Genomic DNA, 27,928 nt, shown 5'->3' on the forward strand with positions numbered 1-27,928 from the left:
CATGAGAAAACAGATCACAGACCCAAAGGCTTAAAACAGACAGACATTAAAATGGACATTGGCCATACCTTCCCAGCGTAATGGTGAATGATGAAGCCTTGGTTCCAGCTGTTGAAGTGCTCATGACTCCCAATCTGCATTTGAAGTTTCTGGAGCAGGGTCTGATCTGCCCCCTCACCCACCGCATGCATCGTGGCGCACACGTCATCCAGGATGCTCATGATGCCAGGAGGGTTCTGACGGAAACAAGAAGGCAAGGCCCTAGTCACTGACCTCTCCAAAACAGACAAGTCCTTTTTTAGGCAAAGATACCATCTTGAAAGTCAGTCTTTCCCTTCAGGCAAGAATGTAATTAATAGTCCCAAATGGGGAGTCACCACTTAGATATAAAGAGGGAGGAAACTCTTATTTTCCAAAAAACTGTTTAACTCCCTGAAGTCTTATCCAAGAGTCATGCACAGATCAGTATCTGCTCACTCATATTCATGCCAAATTGACTTTAAGAATCCAAAAGTAAAATAAAAACATTTTCTTTTGACCGAATCTCTTTCTTAATGTTCTTTTTCGGCCTGTGACCCATATAGGTATCATTTATATAATTATTTAGTGCACACATTCTATAATGCATTTCTCTTTTCACATAGCACTAATTTTATCTATTTTTTAATTGACACAGAGTCTTGCTCTGTTACCCAGACTGGAGTGCAGTGGCATGATCTTGGCTCACTGCAACCTCCGTCTCCCGGGTACAAGCAATTCTCCTGCCTCAGCCTCCTGTGTAGCTGGAACTACAGGCACGTGCCACCACCCCCAGCAAATTCTTTCATATTTTTATTAGAGGTGGGTTTTCACCATCTTAGCCAGGACGGTCTCGATCTCCTAACATGATCTGCCCGCCTCAGCTTCCCAAAGTGCTACGATTACGGGTGTGAGCCACTGCGCCCAGCTATTTTATGAGCATTCCTCATGCTTTACACATTCTTCGTACTTACTAGTTTAATGGCTGTATTTCTCTCTTCTGATACACTATAGTTTGTTTAATAACTAAGTTGTCTATGGATATTTTTACTGTTTTCAGTTTTATAAAAAGTCCTGTGGTATCTGTTGTATATCACTTTTGTTTTATTTTGAATCTTTTTTTTTTTTTTTTTTTTTGAGACAGGGTCTTGTCTTGCTTTGTCACCCAGGCTGGAGTGCAGTGGTGTCATCTCAGCTCACCACAGCGTCAACCTCCCAGTCTCAAGCGATCCTCCCACCTCAGCCTCGAGAATGGCTGGGACCGCAGGTGCACACCGTCATGCCTGGCTAATTTTTGTATTTAGCTAATACAGTTTTCATATTAGCTAAATTTTGTCTTTAGAAACAGGGTCTCACCATGTTGCTTGGGCTGGTCTTCAACTCCTGTGCTCAAGCGGTCCACCTGCCTCAGCGTCCCAAAGTACTGGGATTGTAGGCATGGGCCACCACACCTGGCCTGAAACAGTCACTGGGGCTAAAGTCCAGAAGTTGGACTAGAACCTGGGGCCAGTGTTAACGGCTCTGCACATGGCGTGGCATCACGTGACAGTCGTCTTCTCTTAGAATCAGTGACAACTTCCATTTGCAAACTGACATTTTACTCATATCCACGTGTTCATATTTACTACCAGAATAAAGCCCTACTGTTCTCTTTTCACACATACAGAAAAGTAGCACAAGTGCTCCAATTCCCTGCAAATCAGAGTTGTCACTTTGCCTGTTGTAAAACAATGACAGGGAGAACAAGAATTCAGTGTAAACCTGTGAGCAGTGACAAGACATACTAAACCAACACTCACCACTTTGTTCTCTATGAGGTCACACACGATTTTGTTATTAAAGTACTCAATGGGTGTCCATCTTATTCCCTCTTGAACATATTCTTCCTATAAGACAGAAACCAGGACCTCACGTTATTACCCAAACAGCAAGAGCCCTGCATGGAGAGACCCTGGATGGACAAAAATTCTCATGAAAGAGAAAGACTTGAAAGTCCTCCAACCAAGAGTAGGAACTTGAATTTCTTATTTTGTAAGAGGCCATAGGAAGGGACATTTTATTACTTGGTAATTTTTACGTTTAGTTTGAACCGTATGAAATTGTTACCAAACAATTGTTTTTGACAGACAAAAACTACAATTTAGTATAGCACCAAACTGATAAATCACGAAACTCTTAAAATTCGACGTAGGACAGGAGTACAGGTTAGCATCAAGGTACTCAACGGGAAGCTCCTTCAGTCTATTAGTCACTCATTTAACTCGAACACTGTGACACTGTCCCAGTTTTTCCTCCTTCCTCCCTGGTCTCGCCTTGTCGGCTTCCTGTGCTAGCTCTTTCTTCTTTCCAGAACTTTCTATGTGTTGAAATCTCAGGGTTCAATCTTCCAGCCTTCCCATGTTCTCAGCCCTCCCTCTCTAGGTGGTTTCCATCAGTCCCAAGGCTTTAAATGCCACCTACAGGCTAATGGCTCCTGAATTCATTTCTCTAGTCTAGACCTCGCCACAGGGTTCCAGGCTTAAATCCATTCTATAGATTGGAATCTTCACTTGGAAGTATGATAGGCCTCTAAAACCTAACCTGTCTAGAGGAACTCTGATTCCACATTTCCCACGGCCTCCAAACAACCCCTCTTTTAATCTCATTCTCCAGTAAACAGTGTCACCATCGGCCTGTTATCCAGGGTACAAAGCTAAGAATCGCCCGTGAGTGCTTCCTCTTTCTTGGTTACTGCTAATTATTTTGAGCAAGTTCCATTGGCTCACTCTCCAGATGCTCCCTCCCACCACCTGCACTGCCACCATGGCCGTCTAAGCCTCTGCCATGTCCAGCACAGTCTCCTACAGTAGCCCCTCGCTGTTTTTTAAACTTCCATTTTAGTTTGGTTTCCCCTGCCTCACCCTACTCCCCAAGTCTATAACAGCCAGAGACCTATGCAAAAACACAAATGACAAATCAGATCCCGTCACTCCTCGTTCGGAATTCTTCAACGGGTCCTCATTCCACTTACTGTAACGCCCAAAGTCTCAGCCATGCCCTGCAAAGTTCCCACAAGATCTGGCCCCTACCTCCCCATCCCATCTCATTTGCTATTGCACTCTTCCTCAGTTGTTTTGCTCTAGGTACTCTAAGGGTTGAGTAAGGCTAGAAGACCACGTGAAACCCATAGGGAGACTACCAAGCCAGTGAGGAGGCTGCTGGAGTAGACCGGGCTGGATGTGGTAAGGACTGAGGCAGCAATGGTAGAAAGGGTTTCATGCGAACCTCAAGCCTTCTCCCACTCCTACAGTAGCTAGAGCAAAACAGCCATAGGCAGGTTCCTGGGCCTGGTATTTCCCCTGGTATGGTATTTTCTTTTTTTTTTGAGACAGAGTTTCGCTCTCCTTACCCAGGCTGGAGTGCAATGGTGCGATCTCGGCTCACTGCAACCTCCACCTCCTGGGTTTAGGCAATTCTCCTGCCTCAGCCTCCCGAGTAGCTGGGATTACAGGCACGCGCCACCACGCCCAGCTAATTTTTTGTATTTTTAGTAGAGACGGGGTTTTACCATGTTGACCAGGTTGGTCTCGATCTCTCGACCTCATGATCCACCCGCCTCGGCCTCCCAAAGTGGTATGGTATTTTCTAAGCAGAGGCATGAACACTTCCATAACTGAATGACCCCAAAACAGCCTTTGACCTGTGCAGTGGCTTGAATACTATCCCCAATATTCCATGTCCACCTGGAACCTCAGACCGCCAGGTTTGGAAATAAGGTCTTTATAAATGTAATCCACTAAGGATCTCACAATAAGTCATCCTGGGTTTTGAGTGAACTCGAAATCCAAAGCATAGTGTTTTTCTTTTTCTTTCTTTACCGTTTACTCTCCATTGAGACTGTCAAAAACTGTCAATGCCAACTATATTTCAAGTCGTCATGGCGGGGTATTGCAAAAAGTTTTCAATTAGCAATAATCATGCCTCCGACAAACCTCACTGGCCACAATATTGCCACTGTGCGAAGCTAAAATGGTGTCTTCATAAAAGAAAAGAGATGGAGATTTGAATACAGACATAGAGGGACACTGAAAAAGGCTATGTGAAGACACAGGCAGAGACTGGAGTCAAACTGCCATAAGCCAAGAAATACCAGGGGCCACCAGAAACTAGAAGGGGAAGGATCCTCCCCTCCATCCTGGCAAGGAGTGTGGCCAGATTTCAGCTCTGGGCTCCAGAACTGGTGGAGAAGAAACTGCTACTGTTTAAAGTCACTCAGTTTGTGGTGCTTTGTTATGGTGGCCCCAGGAATCCTAAACAATATGACAGCAGCAAACAACGGACCCTGCACTGAACGATCTATTTATTATTATTATTATTATTTTGAGACTAAGTCTTGCTCTATCACCCCAGCTGGAGCACAGTGGTGTGATCTCAGCTTACTGCAATCTCTGCCTCCTGGGTTCAAGTGATTCTCCTGCCTCAGCCTCCCAAGTAGCTGGGACTATAGGCACTCACCACCATGCCTGCCTAATTTTTGCATTTTTAGTAGAGACGGGGTTTCATCATGTTGGCCAGGCTGGTCTTGAACTCCTGACCTCAAGAGATCCACCCGCCTCAGCCTCCCAAAGTGCTAGGATTACAGGCGTGAGCCACTGTGCCCAGCCGAAAATCAAGTCTTTTATTTGGAACATAAAATATGCCACAGTCAGTGAGGGCTGGAACTAGGCTCCCATTTCCCACGTGCTCAATGAGTCAGTATAGTAAAAGCAGTCAATCTTACGTCCAACGTCATAGCACCATCTGCTTAAAGAAGGCAAATGCTGCAGACGGTATTTATGTTTCAGGGACTAAAATGCCACAACGGCATATGGTTTTCTACCTGACTTTGTCAGGTACATTTCCTAATATAAGACTGGAACCCAAATCTGTTATCCAAAGACAGAGATCTATACCCTTTTAAACAAAATGAGTTGTAAGTAGAACAGGATTAAGGAGGGGGCTGCTTACCTGCTCCGCCTTCAATGTGAGTTCAATAAAAATCTGCTGCAGTTTCTCATTAACAAAATTGATACAAAACTGTTCAAAGCCATTTTTCTGGGGGAAAAAAGAAGTTATTCACATGTAATTGTTCCATAAACTCATTTAAAAGTCATTTCTTGAGTGATTTATTGAAACTTCTCGATGCACAAGGCTTTAATAGAAATGTTGGAAGCATCAATAGAAAGAAGTTTATATTTAGGAGAAATTAATTTGGTAGAGGTACATGAAAAACTCAGAAAGGCAAAAATGAACCTGAGTGGTTTTTGTTGTTGTTGTTTTCCCTGTTTTGTTTGTTTTTGCATTGCCTAGAATTATTTCTTGCAGGCGAGATGAAATACGTCACCCTCCTAAACCTGCAGTTATTCAAACTGGCCTCACCTGGAATATTTCAAAGCCATAGATGTCCAGGACGCCAATGTTGTACTCTTCATGGTCCTTCTCCATGGCTTTGTTGATGGACTAGAGAAAGAAAACAGCATGGCAGTGAATTCCTTTCCATGTACACTAAAAATGGGCCCATGCTGGGGAGGGAAGCTGGACTCCACACAGCAAACGCTACTGCCTGCAGGACAGAGGACAACGTGAAGGCAGGAGACTCGCTGCATTCACCAAGTCTCGGTGCAAAGTGGAGGACTTTGAAAAACCACCAGGATTCAGAAAAGCAGGGACAGTAGAACCAAAAAATGTTTGCTTAATCATGATAACATTAGTTTCTGGCTGACTCAGCTTTTTCAGGAAGTCTTAAGACTTGGAAGAAAAGGTCATCTTGGATGATCAAAGCGGAACCTATTTCACGTGAAGAACCCACACCAAAGGCTCTGTAACTGCCATCTCCGCTGTCTTCCATCCGCCAGTCATTTAGTGATGACCCAGCACAGTATGCCAGCGATGCTAAGAACAAGACAATCCTTGTTCCCAGGAGCTTGTAGAGAGCTACCTATGGATAGTAACCACAGTCATCATGTTTGAATTGAGACTAAAAGCAGCTTACATCTACTGAATGTTCCCTCTCGCCAGGGTTTGCTAAGCGCTCTCACTGTATGTTTCACTGAATTCTCATTTCAATTCTCACAACAGCAGTGATACCATTATTTTCCCAATTTTCCATTGTTCTAGTAAGAAGCAGGGTCTGGGAATAAATTTTAGCAGTGTCATGCCTAAACCGGTGTTCTTTTTTTTTTCCTCCTGTCCCTTTTTTTTTTTTTAATCACTGTGAGAAGAGGCCAAGCAATTCGTGGGAACAGACTTAACGATTGCATGTGAGGTAAAGGATAGAGGGGGTTGGTGGGTGATGCAGGAGGGGAGGAGTGTAAGAGGAAAATTCTTTGAGGTATTGAACATCTGGATGAATTCTGAAGTACCAGAGGTGTTTCCAGGCAAATAAAATGATATATCTCTTTTGTGAGAGAATCAGTAATCATATATAATACACAGTCAGTGCCCAGTATATGCCACGTCAAATTAGGATCACTTACATGAGCATTCATCTACTTTTACTATTTACAAAAAAAAAGGACAGATGACAGGAAGGAAGGAGGGTAGGAAGTCCAGCGCTGTAAGGTGCTCTGAATGAACAGACAGACAAGAGATACGGATTCTAGTCCCAGGCTGCGCCACCCTCTTACTGACTGGCCTTGGGTAAAACCACCATTACTCAGGCCTGACATTCCCTTCTCAGTAAAATGAGGGGTTTGCACAACCTAACGGCGTGACTTCTGTTTAGTATGACCCTGACCTCCCCAAGCAATGTTATCCTTCAAAAAGCCACTACAAGTACCCAGAATAGTTCTCCCACGCTGTCGTACCTAACCCTACTCTAACCACACTAACCATACTGTAAGCCACATAGATGTTAGTGACTAAAATACAGATCTTTTGGCTCAAATAGCCCCAATGTTGTCCCTCGACGAGGGTCCTTCTAGCTTGAATATATAAACTTCAAAGGAGCCAAATAGCTAGGGATGCAGGGCCTCTTACGTCAATCACATAGTAACAGTGTGCCCTTGGGAAAATGCCCTAATCAGTCTATGCCTCCCTTAATTTATCTGTAAAGCAAAGATAATAATACCTAACTCACAGGGTTGTTGTAAGAATTAAGTGAGGGTTTTTTCCCTTTAAAATACTTAGAAAAGTATCTGGGCACTTATACAACTAGTGCTATATAACTGCCTGCAATTATTATTCTACCAGTTAGAGGGCACAGTGATGAACACAGATTGTTACCGGCAGCTCTGCACTGCGGAAAGACCAATTTTCAGAATATATATGTGATACACATATATAAATATATATGCATATGTAAGTATGTATATGTACACACACATATGTAATTATGCCATAACCAAAAATACCTAACAGTTTCAAAATACACGCCGAAAGTTTTTTTATATTCCTCCCTTCAAAAGATGGAGCTTTATTCCCTTCCCCTTAACTGTGGACTTTGCTTAGTGACTTGCTTCTAACAAACAGAATGTGACAGAGAGACTATACCTGAGTCCAAGATTAGGATATAAAGAACTGGCTTCCTGCTCATTCCCCCTTTCAGATCACTCATGCTGGGGAAAACCATCATGTTATGAGGACATTCAAGGGGTGGTCCGTGCAGCAAGGGACTGAGACCTCCTGTCAACAGCCACATGGGCAATCCATCTTTCAGCCAGACTTCAGAGGACCACAGTTCCAATCAGCATCTTGCCTGCAGCCTCATCTTTGAGTCAGAACCAGCAAGTTCAGTCCATCCCTAATACCTGACCCTCAGAATCTAAGAAAACAAGTGCTTCTCGTTTCTAGCCGCTAGGTTTTGCGTTAATTTGTAACACAGCAATATGTTAAAAACACATTCCTAAAGCTTTAGGCCCAAATGTTAAGAAAGGCCCATGAACGTGGGTCTCCTCTTTTTCTGGTCTCTAATCCTAGCTTTACTAAGTATTTTGTCTGGAAAAAACTTGTTACCACATTAGATGTAGCTAAGGTGCCTTGGTGGGCAGTTGTAAAAGGAAGATCAGGATTCAGTGATCACAGAGTGAGAAGACAGAAAGTGAAGTAAGGTAATGGGTGAAAGGAAGGAGCCAGAACAGGAACACAAAGCCCTTAGTCACTTTACTCTTTCTGCTGCTGTTGTTGGAGGCAGCGTCTCACTCTGTCCCCCAGGCTGGAGTGCAGTGGCACAGTCTTGTCTCACTGCAGCCTTGGCCTCCCAGGCTCAAGTGATCCTCCTACCTCAGCCTCCTGAGTAGCTGGGACCACAGGCATATGCCACCACAGCTGGATAGTGTGTGTGTGTGTGTGTGTGTGTGTGTGTGTGTGTGTGGGTGTTTTGTAAAGATGGGATCTCACCATGTTGCCAACGCTGGTCTCAAACTCCTGGGCTGCAGAGATCCTCCCACCTTAGCTCTCGAAGTACTGGGATTACGGGAATTAACTCTCAAAGTGCTGGGATTACAGGAATGCCCCACCACTCTCGGCCTGCTAGTTCTACTCTTTATAGCTAAGATATGAAGCATCACCAACAACAACTCGTGTTACTTACATCTACGAGGAAACCAAACACTCGGGCATGCAGGGCCTTTGCCAGCGCATCCCGGGTGTAACAGGCCTGCTCCACGTTGAGGGTCACGTGGATGGATTCGGATTTGCCTCCCCACTTGCTATCCATCTGCCGGCTCGTTAGCTTTTCTTTTAACCGGTCCTGGTTTATCCCTAGCAGATACGCAGGAAAAGCTAAAACTGTAGAACACAAAACAAAACAGTCTTTCAGAATTGTGACAATGCCAGTTCATCTCACAAACATACGGAGGCACTTATGTGCACATGCGTGTGTGTGTACACAGGAGGCGCAATTACGGGCCCCAAGAGCTTCTGTTCCGGTGAAGGCTGCTTGTCAGTCATCCCACACACTTCCATCTTCCTTGCTGTTCCCTATTGTTCCATTACATGAGTCAATTCCTATGATGACTGAGACTTCCCATAATACAAGTCAGGGATCCAAGAAGGATGGCAAACCCGTTCCTCCTACTAAGATCACAGTTAAAGTGGCTAAGATGGACATCTCTCAAAGCTTCCAGCAACACAGCCCGGAAGGAACTCAATCAAGAAACGTTTCTTTGGCTCCAAATGTTGTTTTCTTGCTTTTCAGGGCAATGTTTTCATAGCATCGTTTTTGAAGCACCTGGTATTCCTGAACTAATAATTACAACCAATCCCATGTTTATGAAGTATTTAGCACGTGTAGGGTTACTGAAGAGAGAGGGAAGGATAGAAAATATGTGAGAAATCTTGAAAGCAATCCAGACGAGGCAAAGACAGCGTGCCAAATACAGAACCCTCGGAAAAGCTGAAAAAGTAACACAGACAGACAAGATCTGGAGAAATTAGAACAGGAAGATATTACTACTTGCTGGGGCAGTCAAGAGATTGTGGCTGGGCGTAAAGGATGAGTAGGATATGTGCGGATGCAGAGAGGAGAAAGGCATGCGCCAAGGGGAGGAAGCAGAAGTGTGGGAGACATGAGGAGATGGATGGCACATGGTCTACAGTGTGTGGACTAGCACTGGCTACAGCTCAAAGTTCAGGTCAGATTCAAAAGGTGAAGACAGATCCCAATTCCGGGGGTCCTTAAATGATATGATACATTTGGGCTGGAGGCAAAAGGGGGCCTGAATGTCTAATTAAGAAGGGCGTTATGAGAAGAGCCCTCTGAGGGTAGCATATGGAGTAAAATGAAGGGGATGGTGCCGTCCATATGACAGCACACCCATCCTGCCCTAATGTCACAGAGCACGGTCATTCGTGGTCTTCAGATAGAAAAACTGAGACTTCCATAGCTCAACATCTTATTTCAGACCATGAAACTTACCAAGAAGGGCTACTGATATAAATGGGGTTTTCTGGATTTCTGGGAAAAACTACAATATAAATATTACTAATATAAATAAATGACACCATTCTTTGACATGAAAGAATGCTCAGATTTTTCCAATATGAATGAAAGATCTTTATAGATGCAAATGAAAATTTTGAGCTTGGCTATGAGTTTTCTTTTTCTGCATAATGTTTTACCAAAATTATCTGATAAAAGTATTTTGTTAAAGGCGTTATGATAATGCTGAAAAATGCAAGCCTCCCAATGAGGGATAATCTGCTCCAATTTCACAGATGGTGTTAGAATATAACGGGCTGACATTTCTCAGTATACACCTTCCAATGAGATTAATTCGGTGAATGCATTCTGAAAAAGTGTAATGCCAGAACAAGACATTTATCATCTGTATGAGCGTTTCACAAAAACACTTTGAGCAATGAAGGGCTTCCTTTTAGAAAGGACATGTGAACACAATCAAACGCACTGATCTGAAAATGGCCATTGGACCTAGTTTGGTCTTAGTGTTAACACATGTCTAGGAATCTGGATGTGTCTTCCACTCAACTAAAAGTTCCTGTGCAGAGTGAGGACAGATGACATTCATAAATCAGACTGGACACATGTGCGGCTGTTGTGAGAATCAAGAGATATTTACCAAGATATCCAACATGTAAGAAGTCTTCACTAAGGGAAGACTATCATGTTGGTTTTATCGTCAGAAGCTTATCCCACCAGATGCAGTGGAGATTGTCATCCATGGTTTATAGGACAGTCATAAAGGCCCCTCTCATTACTATTAGGAACTATACACTGAGTAGGTTTATAAAATGAATAATTAGCCTCAATCTCTGTTTTGTAAATATGCCTTTCACCCAAGCCCTAACCATGTTCCCACATGGTTAATGTATTTGGTTAAAATGTTTATGCCTCTTTCTTTAGTAACCTTACACATGCCAAATACTCATTATCTTTATGACTTTCGCTAAAGACATAAAACAGTAAGGGTGAAGATGAGAGTCCTTGAGACGAAAGAAAGAGAAGGGACTGACAAAGACACGGGCTCTACTTCCATCTTGTGGTCCTTTTCTGCAGAAGAAGGCATGGAGGCCTACAAGCACTCACAACACGAGGAAAGGAATCAGAGCCATAAGCTTGGGAAATAGCTAAGGAGACTAGAGAGGAAATACAGCGCTTGGATTGAAAAATAATCCGTGCCACGTTTTTCAGACTTTTATGGCTGGTGCCTGCCCTGATGCCAAAATTACAGGGCTGCTAATACTGACTTTCTTCAGGCTGTGAGTTTCCATTAGGCAGCTGTGCGTGTGTCTGGATGGGACTGTCAGTACAGAAGCCTGGAGAACTGGGGAGAGACAGGAGGCAGAAAGCAATGATTTACTTTAAAATGTGGGTGTGTAACTCAGATATAGCTAATCGGAGTCATGGAAAACATAGAAGAACCTGCTAAAAAGTAGTATTTCCACACATTTACATAATGAAGACACATTACTATTACTGCATTAAAGTGTAAAGCAAAGTTAGGTTTAATTTTTCCACCTAAATTTGAAATAAAGGGAAGAGAGAAAAACCAAAAATGTGTAGGAAAAAAAATTGAATTTTAACAAATTTAAAAGAAACAGCATGGTAAAAAATGTTCATCTGTCTTTGGTAGTGAGTTTCTGTGCCTGCTTTTTTTTTTTTTTGAGACGGAGTTTCGCTCTTGTTACCCAGGCTGGAGTGCAATGGTGCGATCTCGGCTCACCGCAACCTCTGCCTCCTGGGTTGTTCAGGCAATTCTCCTGCCTCAGCCTCCCGAGTAGCTGGGATTACAGGCACGCGCCACCATACCCAGCTAATTTTTTGTATTTTTAGTAGAGACAGGTGTTTCACCATGTTGACCAGGATGGTCTTGATCTCTTGACCTTGTGATCCACCCAACTCGGCCTCCCAAAGTGCTGGGATTACAGGTGTGAGCCACTGCGCCCGGCCAATAAAAATATTATATATATAATTATCATAACAATTATCTGTCATATATATATATATATTTTTTTTCTTTTCTTTTTGAGATGAAGACTAGCTCTGTTGCCCAGGCTGGAGTGCAGTGGTGCAATTTCAGCTCACTGAAATCTCTGCATCCTAGGTTCAAGCGATTCTTCAGCCTCAGCCTCCAGGCACGCACCACCACCAAACCCGGCTAAGTTTTGTATTTTTAGCAGAGATGGGATTTCACCATGTTGGCCAGGCTGGTTTCAAACTCCTGACCTCAGGTGATCCACTCACTTCGGCCTCCCAAAGAGCTGGGATTACAGGCATGAGCCACCATGCCTGGCCTAAGACACATATTAACTGAAAAAGCAACCGTAGAACATTGCGTTATAAGCCCTATTATTGCACAACAGTGGGAAAAAAGAGTGGCTGTGTGTAGTCGTTCTAGCACACACATCCCTTAAAGGCAACACAAGAGACTGGGAACCTTGGTTACCTCTGACAAGGGTAACAAGTGAACTAGAAAAGGTAGAGAAGGGAGAACTTTCACTGCATACCCCCGGAGCCATGTTAATGTATTACCAAATAAACGAAACCCCCAATCAAAGGAGATTCTTGGGAGGGAGGCCCATTTCCTAGACCTCTCCGGCTTCTGTCTCAGCCTTTTCCGATCTCCATGCCTCCAGCATCTCTAGGCAAGGAATTTCATGGGCAGTCGCCAGTGCTGGGCCTTACCCATCTGGCTGACAAGACTACGGACTCTGGACGTCGATGTGCAACACGACATTTGGTTCAAACATCTAGGGAACTGTTTGCTGTTTCAGTGTCATGATTTTGTTTTCAAGCATAAAGAGGCAGTAAATTATTTTAGTATCCCAAGAAGGCAAAAGAAATCCAGTCTACTTCAACAGAAACTACAACCAGAGCAACACTGTTACACTGAGAGGCCAAGCGTTCCTCATCTTACTGGAAACACAGGCGCATGCGTGAAACTTCAAGGACAATGTAGCAAAGTTTAGAAACAAAGTTATCAGTATCATGATGGTCAGGTCACATTTTTAGACTTGATGGACACCCTGAATATTTATAGTTTTCTGCCCCCTTCCCTGGTAAACATAATTCATCTTTTTCTTTATGAGACAGACATCAGAAGTTAGCAGAACTTCCCTCTTTGATCAGAAAAGAAAACAAAAACAATAAAAAAAGAACCTTATTTGGAATGGAAACATCCCCATTGCATTGTCAGCAATGAGTGGGATACTATTTATTACTAAGCATCTAAATTTATCATTCGTAAAGAATGCTGAGAAGGGAAGAATGTCTCCCCGGGTGGCTAAAGGATGTGTGGGTTGAGAGCAGTCTGCAAGCGGCTGATGTCTCAGAGGCTGGTCATGTGCCACAGTATTTACGGTACATTTCGGGCACATGTAACCAACAGCATCTCTCTATAGGAAGAACCTGATTTTTCTCTCAAAGAGGAAGAATGATCATTTAGGTGTAGAGGCTCCAACGATACAGATGTGATCATTCAAGGTGATCGTGAGAAATGTAAACACAATAGTCAATGTCCGTCTTTCCTGTGTTCAGAAATCCAATCTAATCCGACCTGGGAAACAAACTGTGAAGTTGTGAGCTTCCCATATTTACAGGTTTTATATTGCTTACTTGCTCTTTAAAACCTTGAGGCGAATTTAGATCTTTAAGACCAGTTACTGAAAAGCTTTTCATAAAGAGACTAAATCTTTTGCATTATTAAGCATTACTCTAATCCTCATTAAAGAGATTACTTTATCTTTAAACCTAGATGTGAAATCCTCCCAGCTCTCCCTGGGTTAACCATCAACTGAAACAATTAATCGTGGATGGTGTGGGACTTGGAAAGGCTGGGGACAGATAAAGAGAGGGGCAGGTGCATTGAAGAGGTCTGGTCTCTTGTGAAGCCATTCTGTTCTGCCACAGAGAGCATGGAGATTTCTCACTTCTTCCCAATATTCCCAATGAGATAAGGAGAGGAAAGAGCTGGGTTACTTCTAATCGCAGCTAGCCGCCCCCCTCGTTTGATGGCCACGTGCCAGGGCTACGCACACTCTTCACTCTCCACAGCCGCGTAGTTGCCGACTTCTTTGAAGCTGATATTTCCCAGGTGGAGAATTCCTGCCACTATCTGCAACACCAGCATCTGCTCTTCTGCAAAGATCCCAATCACATTCATGGCGTGCTGCAAGAGAAAAGAGAGACGATCCAGAGAAGCTGGTCACCAGCTTTACAAGCACATAAGGAAGAAGCCAGAGCAGAGCAGCTGCCCTAAATAAGGGTGTAGCAAGTACAGACAAGTTAGCAAGAGAAAGACAAAGCGAAAGCATAGGCTGGGTCGTGCAGTCACACGTGGCTTAGCTGATGGCGACAGTGGGACGTTCTTCTCCGTGACCCCTGCCCGGTGCACACGTTCTCCTCAAGTTGTAAAGTCATGCTGGAAGGGCAGTTTTGTCTCTAAGCACAGCATGCCATCCCCCAGAAGTAAGGGAACACTCAGGAGGAAAGACGCTCGGAGGAGCGGTGGTTGTGCACTGAGTCTCCAAGTCCTGTCTTTGTCATTTGACGTGTTCTTGTTGCCAGCTTCCCCTTGCAGGTCACTGCTGACCTTTCCACTTACTCACAATGGACTCCAGAGATCTTTCCCTTCACCAGGAGGGCTAAGAATATATTGTAATTGCAAAAAGATCTTAATGAAAAATCTCCAGGAAATCCAATAAAAGCATCATGTAGAAGTCTAGTTTCTGAGGTCCCTTAAATGCAATAAATACCACTAAAATGTCTAAATCTTAGAGAACCATCTCCTGGGAGAACTATACCCTAGGACCAGTGAGCAGACTCCTTATCGGCACTTTTTCTCCCAGCTGCTTTGTGGCCATATGACCTGTTGACATCATTTTGTTTCCTGGCGCCCAGGACACAGTCTGTCTGAACTTTATATCTGTTTCAAGCACAAATGTACTGAACCCACACTGCTCATTCAGGGTCTACCGCTCAGTTCTAGATCTGGGCTGAGGACTCGTTCCCAGCTTGGAACCAACTCAAAGCGTAGTGGTAATGAAGCCCTATGAGGCTAAGTGGGTGTTCAGCCGGTCTCCGAAACCTTCTAGACTGACTCATTTTAGTTCCTGCCCTCAGGATAGAACCCCTCCGTAATCTACCTAGTTTCACAGTTAGGGACATAACAGACAGGCAATGGGAGGGGCATGGCACAGAAAGAGTCCTCTGCTTGGTGCAATACAGAGAGGAAGAGAAAGTCTTCGAAAGCAGAAAAGAAATGATCAGAGAAAAGACTAAAGATGGTCGCAAATTTCTAAAGCTAAATAAGTCCATAAACGCGCCGTTTGCTTTGCCTCTCTGAGGAAGCAGCTCACGAACTGAGTAGACCATCAGCAGACAGAGTATGCTCAACATAGGAATCATTTCTGCCTGTTTATCAGAGCTCCTGCAAGGGAATAATGATGAATTCATTTCTTTTCTTTTCTTTTTTTTGAGACGGAGTTTTGCTCTTGTTACCCAGGCTGGAGTGCAATGGCGCGATCTCGGCTCACCGCAACCTCCTCCTCCTGGGTTCAAGCAATTCTCCTGCCTCAGCCTCCCGAGTAGCTGGGATTACAGGCACGCGCCACCATGCCCAGCTAATTTTTTGTATCTTTAGTAGAGACGGGGTTTCACCATGTTGACCAGGATGGTCTCGATCTCTTGACCTCGTGATCCACCCGCCTTGGCCTCCCAAAGTGCTGGGATTACAGGCGTGAGCCACCGCGCCCGGCCGAATTCATTTCTTTTTAAGTCGTCCTCAGGCAACTGGCACATGGTTATTTAAGGGCACTGAAACATGTATGAGCATACAAAGTGCTCACAGAGAACAAGGGGGACACTGCATGCAGCTCCTTGCCTTATGAACGTTCACCGCCCTTTCCACCACAGGAAATGCCCAGTTGGGAGAGAGGTCCTGCCTGGCTCTGGGCCGGCACTTACCAGAGTTTCCTGAAACTCCCGCCTGTCGTCAATGTCATCAACCTTGTATGAGCCCGAGAGGCTCAGGTAGTAATAATAGTCCATGCTGGTGATGCCAAGGCTGTGCTTCTGCTCTGCAGAGGCGCCCTCGATGAGCTGGAGTAAAAGAACATGGGTTGAGCCGTGGTATGGACCACAGGACACCCAAGGTCACCTCATGCATCCTGCAGACGCCACCCCCAAGTCCAGTGATGAGGTCTTTCCATGTATGCTTTCTAAAATTACAGGCAGTCTTGGCTCCCAAATATGTACTTGCTGTAGCCCCAAGTCACCTCTGCAAATTTTGGCTCCTAACTCTGCAAAGACTTGCACGAGCTGAGGACTTTTCCTTTGTCCACTGAAAGGAACTGGACTGCCACCCTTGGAAGAGTGGAAAGCAAAGCAGATTATAATTACCTAGTTCCTGCCCAACTTGCTATAGCTTTTTAAAGTCGAGCTGCTTTTCCATGCTTCTCACTACAGGGTGCAGATTAGAAAAGAGGGGTGTGGCTGCTCACTCTCGGGAGTATTCTGAAACCTCTTGATCAATGACTGTCCCTTGTTATTTTTTACAGACAGGGTCTTGCTCTGTCATGCAAGGTGGAAGGTAGTGACCCAATCTTGGCTCACTGCAGCCTTGATCTCCCAGGCTCTAGCAATTCCTTCACTTCAGTGCCTTCAGGAGCTGGAGTCACTGGTATGCATCACCACGTCCCGTTAACTTTTCAACTTTCTGTACAGACAGGGTCTCACTACGTTGCCCAGGTTGCTTTCAAATTCCTGGGCTGAAGCAATTCTCCCACCTCAGTCTCCCAAAGTGCTGAGATTACACAGGCATGAGTCACCACGCCCAACTCCTTGGCTTTTTGTTCGAGCTCTGATGTCTGCCTTAGGCGGGGCAAGACCCTCTTACTGGGCTTTAAGCAGTGTGAGCTAGAAAATGTTTAACCAATCAACCCCTGAGGAAAAAAACTGATTTGTAGTGCTGGCCAATATTCGTGGTATAAACACACCCACCATGACTGATTTCAAACCACCAAAGATATCTCACAGAAGGAAGAGGGAAGGGATGTGCCTTGCCCACACGAGCCGGCTCCAGCACACCCTGGCTCTAACCCAGCAACCTTCAGGAAAATAGAGACAGTTCCCCTCCATGCTTCCCCGCCTTCATCAAGTTGCACAAGGCCGCCCTGGCTCCCCCCCCCATGGGGGCCTCATCTCCATCACTGAACTGGCTCCCCTCCCCCACGGGGGCCTCATCTCCATCACGGAGCTGGCTCCCCTCCCCCACGGGGGCCTCATCTCCATCACTGAGCAGCTCTAGGTCCCCCCACGATACCAGGTTCCCTTCGTTTCCCGGCCTATCTCCCGAACATCTTTTAGTACCATCCCTTCCTTTTGTGCCTCTCTTCTTTTTGGTCCTCTCCCCACCCACATACTATATACTGCCTCTAACTTGCATCTTCAAATCTCCCTTCATCTACAAACACGCTCTTCTTTGCCTGTTTGGAAGCTTTTCCTTGACTCTGCACTTCCCCCAGCTGTAGAATCTACTCCCTCGTCAGGACATAACCACCTGCATCCCGGCTCCTCCCTCACCACTCTGATGGAACCCTTCTGTGTGGCTACTTTCGCGTGCCTAAATCCAACAGCCTTTTTCTTGGACCCCACACTCCAGCTCACCCCTTTTCCCCCAAGAGCCCTGAGCATGTGATCTTGCTGCTGTTCCCCTGAGGCTCCCTGGGTTTGGGGACACTGCAGGACCCTGGCTTTCCTCATTACTTCCCTGGTGGCTTTGCTGGCTCTTCAGGGCCTCCCCATCCTACACATCCACAAAGTCCCCTAGTCCCGTGTGGCATGATTTTCTCCCCACATTCACTCCCACGGGAATCTCATGTATTTTGTAGCTTCAAGAATTACTTTCACGTCAGAATCTTGAACCCCGGAGCCCCTCAATTTCTAGCCTCTGGTCTGGTGCTTTCTGATCTAAGGGCAGAGGACTCCCTGGAGGAGGGCTGGTGTTCGCATTTATTTAAAGGAGTCCTGGCATCCGTCATCCACTTCCATCTAGCACTCAATATTATGTATGTGAAATAAATAATTACTTTTCACTTATCTATACATGTTGCTTTCATTAATACAGTTTTTAAAATCACTGAATTCACAGAAGTTTTGGTCATTTACATATGTTTTCAATCAACAGATACCAACTAAAAGAAGTATTTGGCATCACCTCAGATGTGTGTGTAACTGGAAAGACTGAATGGGAGCTACCCCACAGTTTAATGTCCTTCTAATCCAGTGATCCTGAAGCTAAACATGAAACAAAGCAGAACAGAAATCGGTGACCAGGCCTTTCTTCAAAGAACGTCTAAAGTGGATCCTCAATACCTAAAACACTACACAGAACACAAAAAATGTGGTTATCAACATCAATACATTTTTTAAGTACTTAAAGACCTCGTACAAAAGCAGCTGAATCAGGGTCAGGCATGGTAGCTCATGCCTGAAATCCCAGTACTTTGGGAGGCTGAGGTGGGTGGGTCACTTGACTTTAAGAGTTCAAGAACAGCCTGGGAAACACGGTGAAATTCTGCCTCTACGAAAAATATAAAACTTAGCCAGGTGTGCTTACAGTCCCAGCTACTTGGGATGCTGAGGCAGGAGGATCATTTGAGCCCAGGATGCAGAGGCTGCAGTGAGGCAAGATTGTGCCACTGCACTCCAGCCTGGGTGACAGAGTAAGACCCTGTCTCAAATAAAAATAAAATAAAAGTAGCTGACTCAGATGACTGCTGAAGCCTTGAACACAACTGAAAAGCACCCTGCACCTGCTCTGGTCCCAGGCTCTCCATGACTTCTGAGGGTCTACGTGAAAACTTTTGAACTTGGCATTAAAGATCCCAAACCTATCTCAAATCTTTCCTCCAGCCGGGTGCGGTGGCTCAAGCCTGTAATCCCAGCACTTTGGGAGGCCGAGGCAGGTGGATCACGAGGTCAAGAGATCGAGACCATCCTGGTCAACATGGTGAAACCCCGTCTCTACTAAAAATCAAAAAATTAGCGGCGCATGGTGGCACATGTCTGTAATCCCAACTACTCAGGAGGCTGAGGCAGGAGAATTGCCTGAACCCAGGAGGCAGAGGTTGCGGTGAGCCGAGATTGCGCCATTGCACTCCAGCCTGGGTAACAAGAGCGAAACTCTGTCTCAAAAAACAAACAAACAAACAAACTTTCCTCCAATAGCTCACGTTCTGGAGATCCCTGCCTGGGACACAGGCTGAGGCCCGGCTCCCTGACTGGCCTCTCCCACCTCCACCGCTTTGGTGCAGGTTACCTGTCTTCCCTGAAAACGCCCCTCCTCCACACCTCTCCTACCACCCAGCCAAACCCACCCACAGCCACCCACGTGAATTCCTTTGGTAAGACTCAAACACTGCTCATTTTGTTTTGAAGTTACATCAGCACTTTCTCGATGATTTAGCTCTTGGGGAATTTCCATCTTGTCACTCCAGTTAGAACTCATTCTGCACACTGACTTGTGCCATCAGTCCTTCCTGGCTTGCCAGACTACGGTCTCTGCCTGAAGTCCGAGGAATATTTTCATGTAGATATAGAGGAAGTGGGTAGGAAAGTAGAAATAAAAACCTGGTAAAATATGTGAAAACTCCGCTCTCCTGGGTTCCTCATCACCACCCTAGATTTTTCCAGAAGGAAGTTGGAGATCTTTCCACCATCTGGTTCCCCACCTGGACTGAACTGGATTTCAAAGTATTTTCCCTGCAAGAAAGTTAGAGATTTCCTTGAATGGTTGTTGAACAAAACACGATATCCCAAACACCCTTTGAATCCAGCATATAATTCAAGGAAACTCATTAATAGAAGACACATTCTGAGTGACACCTGATTCGAGTCTAGACTTCCTCACCATTTTCAATCAGACAATAACCGTGCTGTTGTCCAGCCACACGATTCTGTTATGACAGCACCTGCCGCTGCAGCATGACTAAATAAGGATCTGCTCTATTCTCTGCTCATTTCCCCCACTAGTTGACTGCCTGCTCAACTGGAAAAAATAAGGCAGAAAAACAGCATGGCACCCTTTCAGAAGAAGAGCACTCTTTCCGTCAGACTTCATCTCACGGCTCTGAGCAAAAATACTCAATCCCTCTTACCTAAGGAGCATCTAAAATGCTTATCTAAAATGAAAACACTTTATTAAAAGTAAAGCTCTTTCCAGCCACTCATGGGCCTAGGGAGTTTTGTCACTGTCCTTCTTACAAAAACTCCTCTTTAAATGGCTGCTGATAGGGAACAAAAGAGAAGAAAAACCTAGACTTTCGTTGAAAAGGTATCCAGGTTGTTATATTAATTATTTACAGCCAGGAGCGGTGGTTCATGCCTGTAATCCCAGCACTTTGGGAAGCCGAGGCGGGTAGATCACTGGAGGTCAGGAGTTTGAGACCAGCCTGGCCAACATGGTGAAACCCAATCTCTGCTAATAATACAAAAAATTAGCTGGGCCTGGTAGCAAGTGCTTGTAGTCCCAGCTACTCCCAGGAGGCTGAGGCAGGAGAATCGCTTGAACCCAGGAGGTGGAGGGTGCAGTGAGCTGAGATCATACCACTGCACTCCAGCCTGGGCCATGGAGCGAGACTCTGGCCAAAAAACAAAATAAATAAAAAATATTATATATATATATAATTATCATAACAATGATCAAATGTGTGTGTGTGTGTGTGTGTGTATTATTTTTTTTTTCTCACTAGAACTTAATTTCTCTCCCATCCTCAGAAATTTAGGCACCCTCAGAGTCCAGAAGGGTAAATACAAATAAAGGTAAAGAGGGAGCAGTTAGCTCTACAACCATACTGGAAAGGATGCCCAGCCTCCCCGCATTCACACTTAATATCATAGAAATGCGTATGCTGACTAAGTCCACCCACCTCAGGGATAAATTCACCTGGGTTGGTCTACGACTGGAGCTGTAAACTTGGTAAGGGCAAGAAAAGTACTGTGTACACTATGCAAATGAATACATGCTGTGTTCCTGTTCTTAACTACTTAGTGTCAAGAAAGACCACCAAAGAAGGCCAGCCTCTGTCTGTGTGTCTTAATCTGATGACCCTCTTCCTCCCGGGGAAAAACAAAAACACCCAGCAGCGCCAGGCACAGAGGACCACCAGTCATCGCTCTGCGGAATGTCACTGACACCGGAGAAAAGCTCACTCAACAAGAGCTTCATCACCTTCACCACCCTTTGCTTTCGGCATGTAAGAGAGGCAACATTTCACTGCCTGTCCCCACTCCTCAGCTGAGGGAAAATGAAACCAGGCAGAACACCTGACCTTCCTAGGTCAGCGGTGGACAGAGCACGCTCCCAAGTCCTCCTAGCAGCGGTGCTCAGCCTTGGCTGCCCCTTAGAAACACCTGCGGAGCCTTTCCAACATGCTGGTGCCTGCTGTTAGCCCAGACCACACACATCAGACTCTCCAGGACCAGGGCCCAGAGCTGTATGTCTTCACAAAGTGTCCAGCTGATCTTTGTGTGTGATGAAGCTTGAAACCACTGCTCTAATATAATAAAATGCATATGCATGGCTCAAAATTATCATATAAAAGTTAAAATTTCTAACCAAAGTTCAACATATTTAGGACTGCTGTATAGCAGCCTGGGGGCAAAGAGGAAATTTTATAAAGGAAATAAAATGTTGCTTTTGCATTTTGATAATAAAAGGAAAAGAAGTTTCAAGTCAACTCTTGGTATTGATGTATTTCTTAAGCTGGGTACTGGACACATAGATGCTCATTGTATTATTTTTAAATCATGTTTGAAATACTTAATACATTCTTTAATTTGAATAGATTTATGTGTTAAATATATATATTCTTATGCTTCATAACACCTGTCCATTTTTAAAAGTGAAATTACCCATAATTCTACCCTGAAGCCATTTCTTCTTTCTCTTGCTAAATAATTCCTGTCACAGATATCAAAATTTGATTTACATACCCCTTAGTTACATTTTATAAAATGTGCATATTTTAAAAATGAAAACAGGAAAATATTGAAGATACTGTTCTGTAATCTGTTTTTCTTAATTTAACATTATGAGTATCTTTTAAAATAAGTAGTTATTTGGTAGGAAACTTACGTAATTTATTCTAAACTAATTGCTGGGCAAAGATAATGAATGATTAAAATTTTAATAACAATTGCCCAGTCACTCTCCTGGGAGAATGCGTCAGTTTTCAACCAATAGTGTGTTTTCTCCATTGTTATGAATCACCTTAATGTTTGCCCATCTGAGAGAGAGAAAATGATATGTGGTTTTAATTTACATTTCTCTCATCCATGATGGTGAATAGTGAGTGTGTATGTGTGTGCGCACGCACATGTGCGTATATGTGTCTGAAATGTCTCTTCCCATCTTTCCATCAGGGTTGTATAAAATTTTGCAATTAGAAAAATAAGAAAATGTTGAGTGTTCGTTTTTGTTATTTACAGAAATTGACTGATGAATCCTTCAAATGCAATGAACAATTTATATTGTATAAATCAATGAAATTGTCAACTTAATTATTTTTTTCTGGTCTCCGAGGACTCCAAGAAAGGGGGAAGGTAAATAAAGAGTGGAATTTGGTCAAGCCTATTTTTACAAGGCAGATTTAGATTGAAAAATTAAGAAAAAGGTTCAAGTGGAAAATCCGTTTAAATCTTCTTTCCTATTTTATTATCTGGAAAATTTCTTCAAGATGACACAACTCAGGCATTGGGCCCAACAATATGAGAGACAAAACAAATGAGTAGTTTGAATAGAATTAGAAAGCAAGGAAAGTAAGGGCAAGTCTGACAGACAGAACCCACCAGGGAACTTGACAATGATCATGTGAGCACATAGTAAAAATTCTCTTGGAAATAGAACCTTCCTTCCAAAACAGACAGTGGAAAAGAAAATTGTTTTTCTCCAAAATTCCTACTTATTTATTTAAAAATGTTCCAGAATCAGCCTCACAGATGGCTCCGTGATGGCTTTAGTGCCAGACACGGTCTCTGGTTGAAAAAGATGCGAAATCTACATGAATCAAGGTTACTGGGTAAACATTTGTTTTTGTGAATGTGGCTTTTGTCAGGGGCAACATATTCATACTGATCCTTGCCAGCTTTCCTATATATCTACCCCCTCTGGAGACAGCCAGACAGAAATACGACTAAATGAGCATTCACAGCAATGCATTTGGTTGACATTTTCATCAACAGTTAGGTAGGCCAGTGAGAAGGCAACCTGTGGGCCTAGGTCAGGCACTTTTGGATGTCGTTAGGTTGTATGAGTAGGCATGAGACAGATGCACAGAGCCGGAGGGCTGGAGTGGGCGGGCGGGTCGCTCTGAGGGACAGAGGGGAGGAAGTTTCTCTCCAAGGCGCCAGATCAGTCCACCTCTCTGCACCCTTCAGAGTCTACGGACCAAGTTCTAAGAAGTGAAACCATTGCCAGTGGTAAACGATACCTGGGACATCCATCTCCTCTAGTTACTTCTATGTCTAGGAAAGAAGGTCTTGTCTCCAAGGCCAAAGCTGCCACTTTCATCATTTATTTTCCTTAATAAGGCGACTCAAGGGGAAAACGATTTTCAACATTACCTTGTTTGTATCCCCGAGGCGCAAAAAAAAGGGCAAACGGCAGCTTGGCAGCATGCTGCTCAAGAGAATGAAGGAAAGACTAAAGGGGTGGCCCCGGATGGCCTGTGAAAAGCCCCCATTTCCCGTGGGATACTGGACTTCAGTCAGGGACAGCAACATCATCAATCAAGTGACACTCTCGGAAGCAGGGAAGAGACTTACAAATCGGCTGGAGTTGTTGTTCCGCACGGTCTTGGCGTTCCCAAAGGCCTCCAGCAGCGGGTTGGACTGCAGGATGATGTCCTTCACGTGCTGTCCCAGCAGACAGAGTGGAGGTTAGGAAGGCGTGAACGCCTGCCATGCAGTGTAAGCCAAACTTTCTCTAAGGACCTGGTGTCTGAATGCATTAGGGTGAGGGGCCCCACAGCCATGTGGGGTTTCTGGAGGATTTATTCTTCCACCGCGGCAGACCACAACCTGTTTGTGTATTTGGGTCTTCCAATTCCCGTGGCTTGACGAAGGGTCCCCGAGAGCCAGGAGCAGTTCATACAAACGTTCTCAGCTTGGGTTTCCAAATCGGTTGCTGCAGTTCACCTTGCACTTGTGGGTGTGCCAGGTGTCAAAGCAGGAAAGAGAGGAAAGCAGCAGACGAACGGCTGTCTCCCTGCTGCCCGGCCAGGGTCTGTATTCTCACTGCCCCTTCCCACCTGCTCTACCAACACATCTCACCCCACCTCCACCTGCTCCACTGCAAGTTATCTTAAGGAAAATTAATCCACTTCTTCTCCCCAAACAAGGTTATGCAAATACAGCCTGGTGTTTCTCAATCTTTTTTTTTTTGAGACGGAGTTTCACTCTTGTTACCCAGGCTGGAGTGCAATGGCGCGATCTCGGCTCACCGCAACCTCCGCCTCCTGGGTTCAAGCAATTCTCCTGCCTCAGCCTCCTGAGTAGCTGGGACTACAAGCACGCGCCACCGTGCCCAGCTAATTTTTGTATTTTTAGTAGAGACGGGGTTTCACCATGTTGACCACGATGGTCTCGATCTCTTGACCTCGTGATCCACCCGCCTCGGCCTCCCAAAGTGCTGGGATTACAGGCGTGAGCCACCGCGCCCAGCTCTCAATCTTTAAAATGCACGAATGACCTGGGGATCCTCTCAAAATGCAGATGTGGACTCAGTAGGTTGGGGTAGGGCCCACGAGTCTGCGTTTGTAGCCAGCTCCCTGGTGCTGCCGGTTTTGCCAGCAATGATACACACTTTGAGCGGCAAGGTTCAGCAGCAGATTCAGTGGAACAAGTCCTGGCCTACTAGACAGGAAGGATTTGTTTTTCAAACATCCCCGTTCTACTGAAGTGTGCAAAACACACCGCAGACATGAGACTGCTCAACAGGCAGAACTTGATGTTGGAGAAGCCTTTCACCAAGTGAGTCATTCCTTGTACTTCTAATTATTCACATGCTATGGGCAAGCATGTTCCAGAAATAACAAGTCTTCTGGCGTGTGCTCTTTAGCTACTGACTAATTTCAAGCCAAGGGCTCTGTGTCATTGTCCTCATAGGAAAACAGGAAGAGAAAAGTCAACATTAACTGTCTGCAGTCTGGCTGCTAGGTCATGGGGGTGCAGCAGGGAGAAGTAAATGAAGGCGCTAACTACCGACTGACGATGTGGCAGCCAACGTGTTCTTCCAGCACCTTCTCAACATTCAGAAGAGAAACTGCCATGAGAAATGAGAACTGGCCTTTCCTTGTGACTAGGGAATCATCCTCAGCAATGGCACCAAGGGCAATTCTGGGTAATCCTTTTGTGGGTCAGTTTCAAACCTTAGAAACATTTCCAAGCTGCCTACTTTCTTTAAGAAACCCATGGAATGATATAAACTTTGCTTTTCTTTGTAAAATTGATTTTGAATTTGTGGATCTTCATTAACTTTCTTTTTTTTTTTGCTGGCCAGATATACCTATCCCATTTAATCACACTCAGCTTCTCTCAGGAAGAGAACAAAAGACAGAATCATCTTCTGTCTTTTCTCGTTTTAAATTGTGGACTTTAAAAATGGGAATCTTTATGTATCCATCCACCCATCCATCCATTCATGCATCCATCCATCCATGCGTCCATCCATCCACATGTATTCATCAATGAGCAGTAATGTTCAACAGAATTTTGTGCCACGTGGCAGGCATATCAGGGAAAAGAGAAAGAGCAAACTTAGGTAAAAGGGCAGCCCATCAGCCGGCCATGGTGGCTCATGCCTGTAATCCTAGCACTTTGGGAGGCCGAGGCAGGCAGATCCTAAATGTCAAGAGATTGAGACCATCCTGGCCAACATGGTGAAATACTGTCTCTACAAAAATACAAAAATTAGCTGGGTGTGGTGGCATGCACCCGTAGTTCCAGCTACTGGGGAGGTTGAGGTAGGAGAATCGCTTGAACTAGGGAGGTGAAAGTTGCAGTGAGCTGAGATCACGCCACTGTACTCCAGCTTGGCAACAAAGCAAGACTCCCGTCTCAAAAAAATAAATGAATTTAAAAAATAAAGTGTAGCCCATCTGCAAAACAGCATCCTGGATTCTTGTCTCCATGTCAACCCTCTCAAGGTCTGGAAGAACCACAGAAATGGAGAAAAGCAAATGGACTGAACCTCATGAACCTATGTTCCAGAGCTGCCCTGACCGTCCAGTACAAAAGCCGTAAGTCACGGGTGGCTGTGGCTACCCCAAATGATACGTAAGTGTAGGATACACACTGGATCTCAAAGACTTAGTACCAAAAAGATATAAAGTATCTCATTAATTTTGTTATATTGATTACATAATAAAATGGTCATTTTTTTTTATATACTGGGTTAAATAATATTATTTTACAGAGTTATTTCCTTTTCTTCTTTTTACTTCTTTTAACTTGGCTACTAGAAGATTTAGAATTACATAGATGGCTTGCTTCACCTTTCTACTGGTCAGAGCTGCTGTCCATCTTCCTTTCATTCAGAGCAAGAGGCCACTTTAAGAACCCTTCACTCTGCAACCTTGGCTTGCTCTTTCTCTTTTTCCTCTGCTATGTTCACCATATACCACAAAATTCTGTTGGATACCACTAATCGATAGTGCATGGATAGGGATGTATGGATGGATGGGATGGCTACATAAATACTCTCAGTTTTAAAGCCTGTAATTAAAGAAGGGAAGAGATAGAAGCAGATTCTGGCTTTTGTTCTCTCCCTGAAAGAAGCTATAGTTGTTGGCCGGGCGCGGTGGCTCAAGCCTGTAATCCCAGCACTTTGGGAGGCCGAGGCGGGTGGATCACGAGGTCAAGAGATCGAGACCATCCCGGTCAACAAGGTGAAACCCCATCTCTACTCAAAATACAAAAAATTAGCTGGGCATGGTGGCGCGTGCCTGTAATCCCAGCTACTCAGGAGGCTGAGGCAGGAGAATTGCCTGAACCCAGGAGGTGGAGGTTGCGGTGAGCCGAGATCGCGCCATTGCACTCCAGCCTGGGTAACTAGAGCGAAACTGTCTCAAAAAAAAAAAAAGCAGCTATAGTTAAATGGTACAGGTACGTCTGGCCAGCAAACAAAAGACAGAAAGATCCAGAAATTCACAGGAGAAATGTTTGTCTCTGCCTTAAGCTTTCTCATCTCCCAGTACAGGACAGAACACTACTTAATTAATAGATAGGGGCCAGACACGGTGTTCATGGTCGTAATCCCAACACTTTGGGAAGCCTAGGAGGGTGGATCGCTTGAGCTCGGGAGTTTGAGACGAGCCTGGGCAATGTGGTTAAAACACTGTCTCTACCAAAAATACAAAAAATTAGCCAGGCATGGTGGCGTGCCCCTGGGGTTCCAGCTATTTGTGAGGTTGAGGCGGGAGGATCACCTAAGCTGAGGAGGAGGAGGAGGCTGCAGTGAGCCAAGATCTCGCCATTGCATTTCGGCCTGCATGACAGAATGAGACCCCATCTCAAAAAAACCACAATAAGGTAATTTTATGTGTGGTTTTTTTTTTTGACTGAGTCTTGCTTTGTCACCAGGCTGGAGTGCAGTGGCACGATCTTGGTTCACTGCAACGTCCGTCTCCTGGGTTCAAGCAATTCTCCTGTCTCAACCTTCCGAGCACATGCCACCATGCCTGGCTACTTTTCTGTATTTTCTAGAGATGGGGTTTCGCCATATTGGCCAGGATGGCCTCAATCTCCTAACCTTGTGATCTGTCCCCCTTAGCCCCCCAAAGCGCTGGATTACAGGCATGAGCCACCATGCCTGGCCAATTTTATGTATCTTTTAAAAGTCTACAGCCAATCATGGGAATAACATTAAATAATTCTGATTTTAAAAACTAATCTTTGGAATGAATTCTGTCACCAGCGGTGCGTACCGGTGATGAG

At 44.8% G+C, this 27,928-nt stretch overlaps 1 protein-coding gene and 1 non-coding gene across 5 annotated transcripts in view; both read right to left on the minus strand.

The window, feature by feature from the left end:
- MYO1E (myosin IE) overlaps positions 1-27,928 on the minus strand; it is a 232,243-nt gene that overhangs the window by 67,458 nt on the left and 136,857 nt on the right. For all 4 annotated transcript variants that reach the window (XM_002753190.6, XM_078333272.1, XM_035258746.3 and 1 more), the window contains 9 exons: positions 23,759-23,848; positions 19,565-19,696; positions 15,899-16,033; positions 13,970-14,102; positions 8,567-8,763; positions 5,416-5,496; positions 5,005-5,091; positions 1,818-1,904; positions 69-236 (listed from right to left, as the gene is read on the minus strand). In XM_002753190.6, coding sequence (XP_002753236.1) covers positions 69-236; positions 1,818-1,904; positions 5,005-5,091; positions 5,416-5,496; positions 8,567-8,763; positions 13,970-14,102; positions 15,899-16,033; positions 19,565-19,696; positions 23,759-23,848 — 1,110 coding nt within the window. The remainder of the gene's footprint in view (positions 1-68; positions 237-1,817; positions 1,905-5,004; positions 5,092-5,415; positions 5,497-8,566; positions 8,764-13,969; positions 14,103-15,898; positions 16,034-19,564; positions 19,697-23,758; positions 23,849-27,928) is intronic.
- LOC118145206 (U4 spliceosomal RNA) lies at positions 3,883-4,023 on the minus strand. Its single transcript, XR_004730337.1, has one exon. It is a non-coding gene; the product is annotated as a U4 spliceosomal RNA (small nuclear RNA).

Source organism: Callithrix jacchus, chromosome 8, assembly GCF_049354715.1.
Source record: "Callithrix jacchus isolate 240 chromosome 8, calJac240_pri, whole genome shotgun sequence".
NCBI lineage: Eukaryota > Metazoa > Chordata > Mammalia > Primates > Cebidae > Callithrix > Callithrix jacchus.